General features: G+C 44.2%; 1 protein-coding gene across 3 annotated transcripts; it reads left to right on the plus strand.

Annotated features, from left to right (window-relative positions):
- Positions 1 to 77: 77 nt before the first annotated feature.
- On the plus strand, positions 78 to 11,027 carry gch1 (GTP cyclohydrolase 1). Of its 3 annotated transcripts, XM_058987917.1 has the most exons (7): positions 87 to 291; positions 384 to 692; positions 5,665 to 5,774; positions 7,868 to 7,923; positions 8,768 to 8,799; positions 9,325 to 9,409; positions 9,737 to 11,027. In XM_058987917.1, exons 2-7 carry the CDS (start codon positions 497 to 499, stop codon positions 9,861 to 9,863), a joined length of 606 nt encoding a protein of 201 aa, XP_058843900.1. In that variant the 5' UTR covers positions 87 to 291; positions 384 to 496; the 3' UTR covers positions 9,864 to 11,027. The 3 variants fall into 3 exon arrangements, with proteins under 3 accessions (XP_058843899.1, XP_058843898.1, XP_058843900.1); XM_058987916.1 differs by lacking the exon at positions 7,868 to 7,923 and adding an exon at positions 7,223 to 7,278 and having other exon boundaries at positions 78 to 692; XM_058987915.1 differs by having other exon boundaries at positions 84 to 692.
- Positions 11,028 to 11,416: the final 389 nt, after the last annotated feature.

Genomic DNA, 11,416 nt, shown 5'->3' on the forward strand with positions numbered 1-11,416 from the left:
GGAGGCGGGGCGGTTTGTTAAGCTATTTAACTAACAGAGGCTGTCTGATCCGCTTAGAGAAGCAAGGCGTGACGCAATCTCTGGAAAGGACCAATGGGATTCCAGTGGATTAGCCTGTTTATAAAGGCATAAGGAAACAATGTGCTTTGGCAATCGGCATATAATACTGTACAAATCGAGAGCAGTTATAGGAGCTATACAAGTAATCGAGAAGGCAGAGTTTAGTGAATTTTGCAATAGAAGTAACGTGTTTCAACTTGTCAGTTATAATTCACACAGTTTAAAGTACCGGTAAGTTTAATATAGTATCTTCATTTGACAGTTTAAGATCATGGATCACGCGAAACAAACGCAGTCTGAAAAACCACCTGCCTATTCTACAGACTCTGTCAACGGACATGTGGAGGAGAGAGCGCCGGTTCTGAAGTCGCCCAACCGGACCGGTGGTCCGCAGGTAGTGCCCGGTGAGGAGACGAGATCGCACACGTCGGCTGTCATGGAGAGCTGGAAAGAGGAACGCACTCGGAGCATAGAGGATAACGAGATGAACCTGCCCGGCATCGCCGCAGCGTACACATCTATCCTTAGGGGTCTGGGAGAAGACCCACTCCGACAAGGGCTTCTGAAAACCCCGCGGAGAGCCGCCACCGCCATGCAGTTCTTCACCAAGGGCTACCAGGAGAAAATATCAGGTGAGTGGGAGTCGTTTGCCATAATGTGAACTAAAAATAATTCATATTTTACAACTCCTACTACTACAGCTGTCTGCCAGGTGTGTAGCCACGGACACACATATATCTGTTACTAGCACAGTGTAAACCCGTTGAATAGAGTCAATCGTTATTTGAAGCGACCGTATTGTTCAACCAGCAGTAAAAATGTATTGATTTATACAAAACGAGTACAAAACGACCTATTTGAAAGGGAAAAGCATCTAATAATACTTAATTTCCGATGATATAGAAACTCAACACACGCTATCTATCTTTAAAAGTAGGGGTAGGCACCCTTCTGTGCTACAGTCCTTGTGCAAGTTTGAAGAGAAAGTGAACGATCGTATAAATCATGTTAGACTGGAATAACCCTGATTGCCGTATTGGGACCGCTTCCTTGTATTTTTGTGCCGTGTCATTCATCAGTGAATGTGACTGCACTATGGCCACTCCGGTATTACTCAAGCAGCATTTACATCATTCCTTTTGCGTAAGTTTTCAATTAGCACATATCCTAGACTGTGTTACATTTCCTAGGGCACTGTACTTGTTGGTGTATTGCTGAATATTATAGGTAACTGTGGGGGTATTATCAGCCTGTACACTTACAGGCAGTTACAGACGCAACCCATCGCCTGAGTTCGGGTTGTCACTTTGTCAATGGGAAGTAAATGAATAAATATATTTGTAAACAAACTCCGAAATATACGAGTTTAGCAGATTTATCCCAGCTCTAAGCTGTGTCCTTAAACTTTTGCATCACCCAATACAATGAACACATTTAGCTTTAGAAATGTGAATGAAACCTGCTGAATAATGTTACGTATAACATATTGAATTACATACCGCTTTGTAGTTTTCCATATACTTCACGAAAAACTGACAACATTTGAAAAATATGACATTTCGAAATCTGACATGAAATAATGTGCTACTGTTTTCCGGTAGACTTTTGCAATATAATTTTGTAGTTTCCTTTAAAATTTTTGGCCACAGGCCATAGCTGTACACTGTACTAAATCTAAGGAAATTCTACAGAGCCGCGGTTGCTCATGAATAATGTATAAAAGGGGCGGGGCAGAGTAAGTCCAGCGTTCCAGCACCACACTACACACTTCTTGAGTGTGCAAAGGGATCGTATATTTATGTGATATTGTGAATAGTGTAAACTGCACCAAAACAGAAGAAATTCTTTATAACTGTAACAGGCTAATCTGGGATCAGGAGTCCAGAATCTGCAGGCACTGCCTGGAGAGTGATTTAGTCCTGCACCTCCCATTTAATATCAGAGTGCACAGAAACAGTCTGCAGCTTGGCACGCACACAGTTCATGAGGAGGGCTTATCTGAGTAGTGTGAGCACCTGAAAAAGGTAAACCGTGTGAGTGAGTTCTAGGCTCCACTGGCACAGGACAGTGTGTTAAACCTGCCTGCTGTCAGAAACCCTTTAGTGAATGATCCTCTGCCTCCAGGGGCTTTACTGTTTGAAGTGCAATGTATTACATAGTAATGTGTAAACTCATTTATTAATGAACCTTTCCAGCTGTGGAAACAGGAGGTAGGGATACTGCAACAAGCTGGGTTTGAGGAGCACTTTTGATAGTCATTATTAGATCAAAACAATTGCTAATGAACTTTCCCTATCAATCTTCAAACCACACATTCACTGTATTTCAAGGGCTTTTCCTAGCCACAGATATGATTTCACAGTTCAAAGGGTAACTGAATCAGTTCCTCGGTTGTTTAACTGCTGTCGACCCCGTGCTCTCAGTGTTGTTTGACTTAAATTCAATTTGATTCAAATTCTATTGCCCGAGATAAAAAAAGGAAAAGAGAATACACAAATTCAATTAAATAACTATAACTAAGGATTGCCAATTAAGTCTCCCACAGCCCCTGTTTTGTTTTGGGTCTTAGAAATCGTTCCTTTTAGCCATGAGATTAGTCTTGTTTCTCTTAGAAAAACAGTGAATCAGTTAGATTGTTGAAGGTGTTGTCCAAACCTAGATTTTCATGTAGTTCTATATTCCAATCCTGTTAAATACGTAGCACATGTGACGGGCAGTGTGCAGTGAATAGTCTGAGGTCCCAGTGAAGAAAGACAGATCATTCTTTTGCTTGCCCAGTAACGTAATGAGGACAAAAAGCAGGAGCTTTTTGAAATGAGTATTTGCCAGTTTTCTTGACAGTCTTATTCAATAGTTTTTTTAATTTGATTTGGTATGCTCTGGTCCAGCAGGGGTCCCTTGTTGAAACCGGAGCTCAGCTTTGAAGTCAGAGTGGGGAGGGGGTTGTTGTTTTGGAGCTCTGTTTTGCAGGGGTTGTGTTTTCAATTACAAGCATGGCAGTGAATCAGGAGGGGAGCTTCCTCATTGCTTAACTAGGGGGGCAGTTCCCATTTCCTCCCCCCGGACTCCCCCTCCCACCTGGAGCTGGTTAAGAGCAGTCAGGGGCCTCGCTGGCCACGCAGGTTGAAGCTCTGCTGGAACCTGCAGTAGACAGGAGTGTGCACACGCAGGGCAGGACGAGGGGGTGTCTCTCCTGTGTGTTTGTGGATGTTTGTGCTGCTGAGGGAATGGCAGCCTGCAGGGAGGCTGATTACACATTGTGTCGTGTCAGTTCACTTCAGCTCTGTTTTGGGCTTGTGGCGTTTCACAGCCCCCCTCCCCCTCTTCCTCCCCCTCCTCCTCCTCCCCCCATCCCTCTCCTCCTCCTCCTCCCCCCCTGCTCCTCCTCCTCCTCCTCTCCACACTTTGTACAGCTCACTAGACCTTTTCAGTGAACAATACTGTATCCAGTCCATGAACAATGGCAGAAAAGGTCATTTTACTGAAATAAGCATCTACTGCTGGTTTGCACATGCCTCATTGAATACTTCTCAAGAAACACTGAGATCAAAATTCAAAACTCATTCATTACACACAGTCCTCCTTCAGCTATCACAAATTCAAAAGGGACAGTGGATCTGTATTTATTTTTGTAATATGTGGTTTGGACTTCTCACTTTATCTCTGGGCCTTAGGAGAGCTTGTTTGCTTTGGAGGGGGGGGGGGGGAGGAGGAGGGGAGGGGGGAGTTGGCCCGTATCCAGTGCAATGATCAAGTTAGAGTTCACAGTCACTAAGAGGGGGGGTCGGGCCGCTGGTGAAATGCTGTTTTATTTTATTTATGTTCTCTGGGAATGATGGTGCACTGAAGGAAGACAAAATCCTTACTGACACGCTAGGATTCACCACTAAAAGCAGTTCTTTTTAATTGTTGCTAATTGCCTTTCTAATGGCACGCGTAACGAGCATAGACGCTTGAGACGTCTTTCCATTTGATGTTGTAAGACGGTGTTTAGCTGATTCTCTCATTATCATTATCAATGATTAAACCATTACGAGATCACCTTTGCACTTTCCACTCCCACCTGTGTGGGGTTGGAGTTGTTTCAGGTTCATTCTTAACATACTTTTCAGTCATGGGTTCTCTATTGTTTTTACAGCACAGTTTTATCAGCAGCTCGGCTAAACATACCAATTCTTGCTAATAACTGTCACAATATTTCTCCACAATGTTTTTTTAAGGCTAAGTGAGGTTATTTACAGTATCTAGGGCTTTAATGTGCAGTAATTTGGAGGAAGCGTGTAATAAGGAGGGAGCTCCTCCTCTTTGTAATTTTAAATGTTGCTTCTGAGTTTGTTACCAGGGATGGAACAGGCACATTTGTTTTTCCAGCATTGATGCAATTTCCATGCAGTTTCCATAGCAACCCGTTGTGTCATGGTTTTTTGTTTTGTTCTGGTGACTCAAGGCTCTGAGTCATCCTGCCAGTAGCTGTGTTTGAACTGCTGTCATAAAGAGGAGGGTTACCTGACCAGCTTCTGCTCTCAACACCTGGCCCTGCGCTCTCTTTATTTGACACTGTTTGTTTCTAGACGTAAAGGGCTGGATGCACATGGTGTTAATACATTTATAAGACACACAATACCCGATTTCATAAGAAAACATTGTCATGCTGTTACCTAGCATTGGCTTCATTTATCATGTTTATGACAGGAATGTAGTCCTTTTCTGCCCTTTGATCTTGGGCATACAACACATTTCCCTTTATTCTGAACTTCCACGACCCCATTGATTTGCCATGCCTTCGTTACAGGGTCTGTACTGGTCCCACTGCATGTGGTTTATAATGAACCTGGGTTCTAATGGTAATGACAGAGGTAGGTACAGGTTGCAGAGCACTGCAGTTCGGCAGGTAGAGTCACAGCGTGATGAACTCTGCATTGTCACCACTTTCACTTCAGTCCAACAGGGGGCTTTATGAATTAGTGACGTGTAGGCAAGTTCAGATACAGTAAAAAACAACAGCACTGCCGCACCATTCACTAGTATTTTACGTCAAACTCTCTGCACTGATTTGCAGCCGGAGCAGTATTTTGGTTTAAATTGAAGCGATTCAGTATCCACTGGCTGTTGTTTCCGTTCTGGCAGCCTCTTGCCCCAGACTGCTCTCTGAGAATGCTGGGTGACTATGGAAGAGCTGACATGCTCTGTTTCCACGGATACCGTCTCTTGCAGCGAGATAGATAGCACTATCCAGGAAATGAAGAACAGCCATGGACAACCCCCCCCCCCCCCCCTAAGAACTATCTATCACAGCAGTTAACTGATTCTGCTAGCAACTTCATCAATCAGGATGAGGTTAAGGTTAACTTTCCTCACCTAATTGGTGTCTTATCTTCCAGTTAGTAATCTTTTCAGGGCCGACATAATCAGGTGAGACTAATTACTGGTTAGATAACTTAAACTGCTGGAACATGCAGGATTTTGAAATGTTCAATAAAACCACCTCCCGCCAGCTAGTAAAACCTCAGAAAGGGTTTGCTTTTTTAAATGTATGTGTAAGTACAGCTGTCATACTTGTCCACCTGTGTCTTTGTGAGTGATGACTGTCCTGTCTCCCCTCAGATGTGCTGAACAACGCTATCTTTGACGAGGACCATGACGAGATGGTGATTGTGAAAGACATCGACATGTTCTCGATGTGTGAGCACCACCTGGTGCCCTTCATTGGCAAGGTAGGCGCAAGCAATAACCACAGACTTCACATGCTGTCCAGTTTTCACGTTAGCATTGTTCGTGACTCCCCTCCTCTGCCGATTTGTGGATTTGAAGCCCTTCACACCTCCACAGTATTCGGGGAAGTGAAAACAATATTGTTTTGAAATGCTAATAAGCACATGATTCTCCGGTGCTCTCAATGTTTGCATGAATTAAAAATACATTGAAAATGCAGGCTGTATATCATGAAACAATCCGATCGCTCTGCCTGCAGGTGAGGCCGGTATAATCCATCTGTCTCATCTCAAGTGTAGCCACTTCCTTCTCAGTTTTGACATTTTAATATCCCCCCCCCCCCCCCCTCCTCCCCGTGCCATTTCAGAAATCGAGCCGATCAATTTCAAGGTGTAAAAGGCCTCGATGACAGAAGGAGGCATTCATCTCGCACAAAGGAAGTGTTTTTCTGGTGGTGGTTTTGTAATTATGTTTGTGAAGCGTTGTCAGACTGCTGCTGTTCCTGCCCTCTCTCTCCCCCCCTGCTAATAGCCCGTCATCACCACTCAGCTATCTGCACGTCTGTTTGCATTTGCGGGAACAAGATATTGAACCACCTATTTCTCATTCCAATCCGTGGGGGTTTTTGAACAAAGGGAAGCTGGGAGTTTTATGAGCTGTGCTCCACAATAATTCATTTCCTGGTTCCTGTTAAATCTCCTACATCTGTCAAGAAAATCAAGAGGAGCAACCAATGGCACAAATAAAGCAATAACACAAGTTCCAGCTTAACCCTTGGTGTTTGTATTATTTTTTTTTATCCTTCATAATCATACTGTATGTTTCTCTGGTGCGCCTGTATAATTTCATGTTCATGTTTTAAACGTGTTGTGCTGTTATTATTATTATTTGTTTATTTAGCAGACACCTTTATCCAAGGCAACTTACAGAGATTAGGGTGTGTGAACTATGCATCAGCTGTAGAGTCACTTACAATTACGTCTCACCCGAAAGACGGAGCACAAGGAGGTTAAGTGACTTGCTCAGGGTCACACAATGAGTCAGTGGCTGAGGTGGGATTTGAACTGGGGACCGCCTGGTTACAAGCCCTTTTCTTTAACCACTGGACCACACAGCCTCCTCACAGCTTTTGGATTACTGATACAAGGTGGATTTAGCCAGAAAAAAGAAAGAAAAAAGCAAGGAGCAGAATTGCGCAGTGCCCTTTCCTCAGCCTGCTTAATCGAATCTGAGAGAGGGGGAAGAGGGGGCGAGGGGGGGATTCAACTGGAACAAGGAGACAGCGACTGCTATCAGTCAGCACACAATGACATCACAAAGATCTGTAGGAGGCTAGGAGTGTTCACCATGTAGTGTGATGGGCAGACATTCCGCTGCGGAATGCTCCATATACTCCACCGTTAGAGCGAGTAGGATTGGACCTCCTTGAATGTGTTTTTATTTCTTCCAGGTGTCCATTGGTTATTTGCCCAACAAAAAGGTGATAGGCGTCAGCAAGCTGGCCAGGTAACTGGGAGTGCCTCTGGCTTGTAGCCTCCCTCCACCTCTCCAAGTAGAAATTAGCAACAACTGTCCACCCACCACCCACCCACTCTCCCACAGATCCCTCAAACCAGCACACACAACAGCCTGTCCTGTGGAGGATAATACAGCTAGCTTAAAGATTCAAATACCAAATATGAATTTGGGTTGATTCAAACAGATTGCGGGCATCAAAATAATGATCAGTAATGATTGAGTGTGGAATGGCTGCTGAAATACCCAGTTTGCCTGCCTAAATTTCAACCAGACAACATTGGCAAGACCAGCCTGTAACTGAATGATCTGCATCAGTCTGGTCTATCCCAAGTGAATATGTCTAGGCTGTCACGTGGCAGTTCTGGATTTATGCACAGGCAAGCATCTCCTATGGAGCAGTTGAATTCCGTTTTACAATTCCACTGCAGGACATGTGCTTCCCTCTTTCACCATGAACTGTTTAAAGGGAAGTGACCTTTCTGCAGATGGGTGCACAGCCAGCATGTTGAAAGGGTCCCCTCCTGCCGATACAATCCCGAGTCAGCCCTCCTCATCTCTCCCTCTCTTTCTCCTGTAGGTGCATATAGGTTACCTCCCCAACAAGAGAGTCGTGGGTCTGAGCAAACTGGCCAGGTAAGTCCTGCTGTTGCTGCTGGGGGTGGCTCTGCCGGCATGACCAGATCCAACCCTTACCCTAACCCTGCCCCTGACCCTACCCCTCTGCAAGCAACCTGGGGGTGGGAGGTGGAACACAATACCTTTACGCATGGCTAGCGCCTGCACTGTCCTGCTACTGTTGCTGTCAACTAAACCACTGGCTTGCGCTGTGGATGAAGTTGAAGGCCGTTGATAGATACTCTCCAGATTCCTTTCAAGACATTCCAGTCTGTTGTTGTTTGAGTAGAGAGCTCAATGCAGTGTAAGCTGATTAATTCCACTCATGTTCAAGAGTCTGCAGAGTGTGACCTGCTCTCACCGTAATACCCAGCTTACCGACACAGCAGCAATGCCAAGGATTTTGTTTCCTGCTGTTTTTTTATATTTTTTGTATAAGAGTTTCCCCTCATCCTCTTGCTGTCCTGACCATGGATATGTGGATCGTCTAGGTTTAAAACTGCAGGCATTGTGACAAGAGCAGCAGTCAACTCATTCTCATTTCACTGAAGAGAATCCACACCCACCTCAAAGGCAGTGTTGAAACTCTGACAGCAGTGCAGCATGTGTGTCTGCATGTCAGTGTGTCTGCGTGTCTGTGTCTGCATGTGTGTCTGTGGTTCTGCGTGTCTGTGAAAATAATAATGCAATTACGTTTGAGGAGGGAGGATTGGCCTTCGGCAGGATGTAATCCTCTGCAGTTGTTGCATTAGTGTGGATTCTGATTTATTTGTTTTTTGCAATTGTAAAACTAATTAATAGAATTTAAAATCAATCAATCAATAATACAATGACTCCTCTTTTGTCATTTTATCCTTTTCAGAATCGTTGAAATCTATAGCAGAAGATTACAAGGTAATTTTTTTCTTTATTGTTGTTATTATTTTGATCTTTAACAGGATTTGAAATATTATTCTCCAGAGACTTGTATTACCAGACAATGTTGTGTGTTTCCTTCACATGTTCCCTGATTGATGAACAGTGTATATCTCTCTTCTTAAACTTAAATAAGTCAATACATAGATCTCACAATTCTGAAACTGATCACTGCTTCACCAGCACTGGCCAAACCAAACTGCTATGCTTGCTAAACATCTTGCCATTCAACAATTAATATCGGTGTGCAGGTGTTCACCTTGTGGCCGTTGAGTGACATTACACAGCATGCACATTAAAACAGATTGAGACTGTTGTTACCTCTCTGGGCACCACCAGTTCAGGCCAGTGTCATGTCTGCTCTGATGCAGGGGGCAGATACAATATGTTGGTATGATAGGGTACAACAAACAAAGCATCCGTCAAATACCCTTAATGACACTTTAATTAAAGCAGTAAGAGGACGCGTAGCCGACACTGACCTGCCCCTCTCTCTCTCTGCAGTCCAGGAGAGGCTGACGAAGCAGATCGCCGTCGCCATCACAGAGTCTCTGCAGCCGTCTGGAGTGGGTGTCGTGATCGAGGCCAGGTACAGTAGCACCTCCTCCAGCCTGCTTCACTCCTGAGTTCATTCCCACTGGACAGGGCTCCCTATCCTTATTCCATTGGAAATGCTTTATTTTAAGGGTTAGCAATTACTAGAGGTAGCTGCGGGTCCCAGCCTTTGGGTACACACAACCATGTAAAAGCAGACAGTATTGTTATTAACATTGTTTCTCATTTTACTGCACATTGAGGCAAGTGTTTGAGGCTGGTGCGAACACAATGATGTCTGAAGCTGTAAAGAAATTCTACTGGTAGTGTTTGTAGTTGGAGTAACGATGGTCTCTCTCTGCTCTCCCTCTCCCCTCTGCAGTCACATGTGCATGGTGATGCGTGGTGTGCAGAAGATGAACAGCAAGACTGTGACCAGCACCATGCTGGGTGTGTTCAGGGAGGACCCCAAAACCAGAGAGGAGTTCCTGAAACTGATCAAGGACTGAGCGCCACCTCCCCCCCCCCCCCCCCCCCTGCTGCCCCCACCCCCAACGCTACTGCCAAACATCCCGCCTGAAAACAACGAGCCGCTGAGCAGTGCAATTAGAGCCTAACCCAGACCAGCCTGCCGAGCGGTGCAGGAGAGTCTGTTTAGTGTACTTTAGTGCAAACCACCAGGGAGGTTTTTACTTCAATGATAAAAGCAGTGTGTCAGTATTTCGTTCTATCACTGTTTAGGTCATTACCACATGCCCCCTTGTTGCAACAGTTGCTGTTGAAAGTCAATCCCACGCCTCTGCCAGTCAATGGCGCTTCTTTGGAGGAGGTACTTTTAACAGCAGTTGTGTTTTAAATGCTCGTCATCTAGATCATCCCATAGCTGCCACCAAACTGAACTTGAAAGCCAGGCAGAGAGAAGCGCTCTTGACAAGAGGTTCAGAAGTGTGAGGTGTATCTGTATTAACTGGACGATCCGTCCCTACCAAAGTAGTGTGGATTTTTCTGTAGACCAGCCTATAGAAACAGTAATAATTCTGTAGGGGCTGTACAATCTGTTATTTCATTGTTTTTAATGTTGTTATATTGGAATGTTTACAGTAAGCGTATGAAGTGTAGTGAAAAAAAAAAACTATTTAAGAAAAATTAATTTGGGACCAAATCCTTTGACGTGCTGCGGATGTGTGTGACAAAAACAAAATGTGGTCTGAATTCTTCCTTTTGTAAAAAACAGAGTCTTGTCTTTGTACAATTAACCAGCGGACTGTACTCCTCTCCCTGTTTGTAAATTGGGATATCCAGACTGCTGTGCTCATCTCGTGCAATCTTTGCTGTAGAAACGGTTTACGTTTGTTTTATTATTTTCTTGTCTCGGGGCATTGATGCTTCTTTCTGTGACATAAGGATCCTCTCAGGCGAGGGCTTGTTTACAATGTGACGTGCAGAGTCCAAGAAGACTCTAAGAAGAGCAGTTTGGGTTGGGAGGGGCGTGTGGGAGGGGTACAGCTACACCTACCTGGCCTTGCATTGAGGGGGGGCTCTGGGGACGAGCATCCCTCTCCACTCTCACCATTTGAATTCTTAACAGAGTTTATTGATGTTTATGTGTATTTTATAGTCTTTAAAAAATGAATAAATTAATTAATAAATATATTTATATTATATATGTAAAATATTTTTGTACTGTGCAGTTTCTTTAAATACCCCTCCCTTGGAGATCCGGCAGGTGGCACTAATAACCCTTAAAAAAAAAAAAAAATCATCCAGGTGAAAAGATTTTTAATGTCCAGTTGCATTTATTATTATTGGAAAAAAATGATATACAAACTAGAAAATATTGCAAAGATTTTTTTAGAGTGATTAAGCTGGGTCTAAATCTTTAGCGTGGTGGAATCCCTGCCTTGCTTATTGTTCAGGGTTTGCCAGAGATGCTTATATAGCGACACCCGGTGGAAGCATGCTGTAACTTCCATTGCCGGTTTCTGCTGAAAAACACGTCAAAAGCAATTAACCCGAACCGTTGTCGGCGTTGCCCAAGACATTCCCTACACACCTCAGCACA

This window comes from Acipenser ruthenus, chromosome 15 (genome assembly GCF_902713425.1).
Source record: "Acipenser ruthenus chromosome 15, fAciRut3.2 maternal haplotype, whole genome shotgun sequence".
NCBI lineage: Eukaryota > Metazoa > Chordata > Actinopteri > Acipenseriformes > Acipenseridae > Acipenser > Acipenser ruthenus.

What these genes read in the sequence shown, in the direction of transcription:
- gch1 (XM_058987916.1), top strand. Translation starts at nt 332, where the DNA reads ATGGATCACGCGAAACAAACGCAGTCTGAAAAACCACCTGCCTATTCT. An exon ending in GGCGTCAGCAAGCTGGCCAG is followed by an intron (nt 7,279 to 8,767) that starts GTAACTGGGAGT and finishes TATCCTTTTCAG; the next exon opens with AATCGTTGAAATCTATAGCA. An exon ending in GGTGTCGTGATCGAGGCCAG is followed by an intron (nt 9,410 to 9,736) that starts GTACAGTAGCAC and finishes TCCCCTCTGCAG; the next exon opens with TCACATGTGCATGGTGATGC.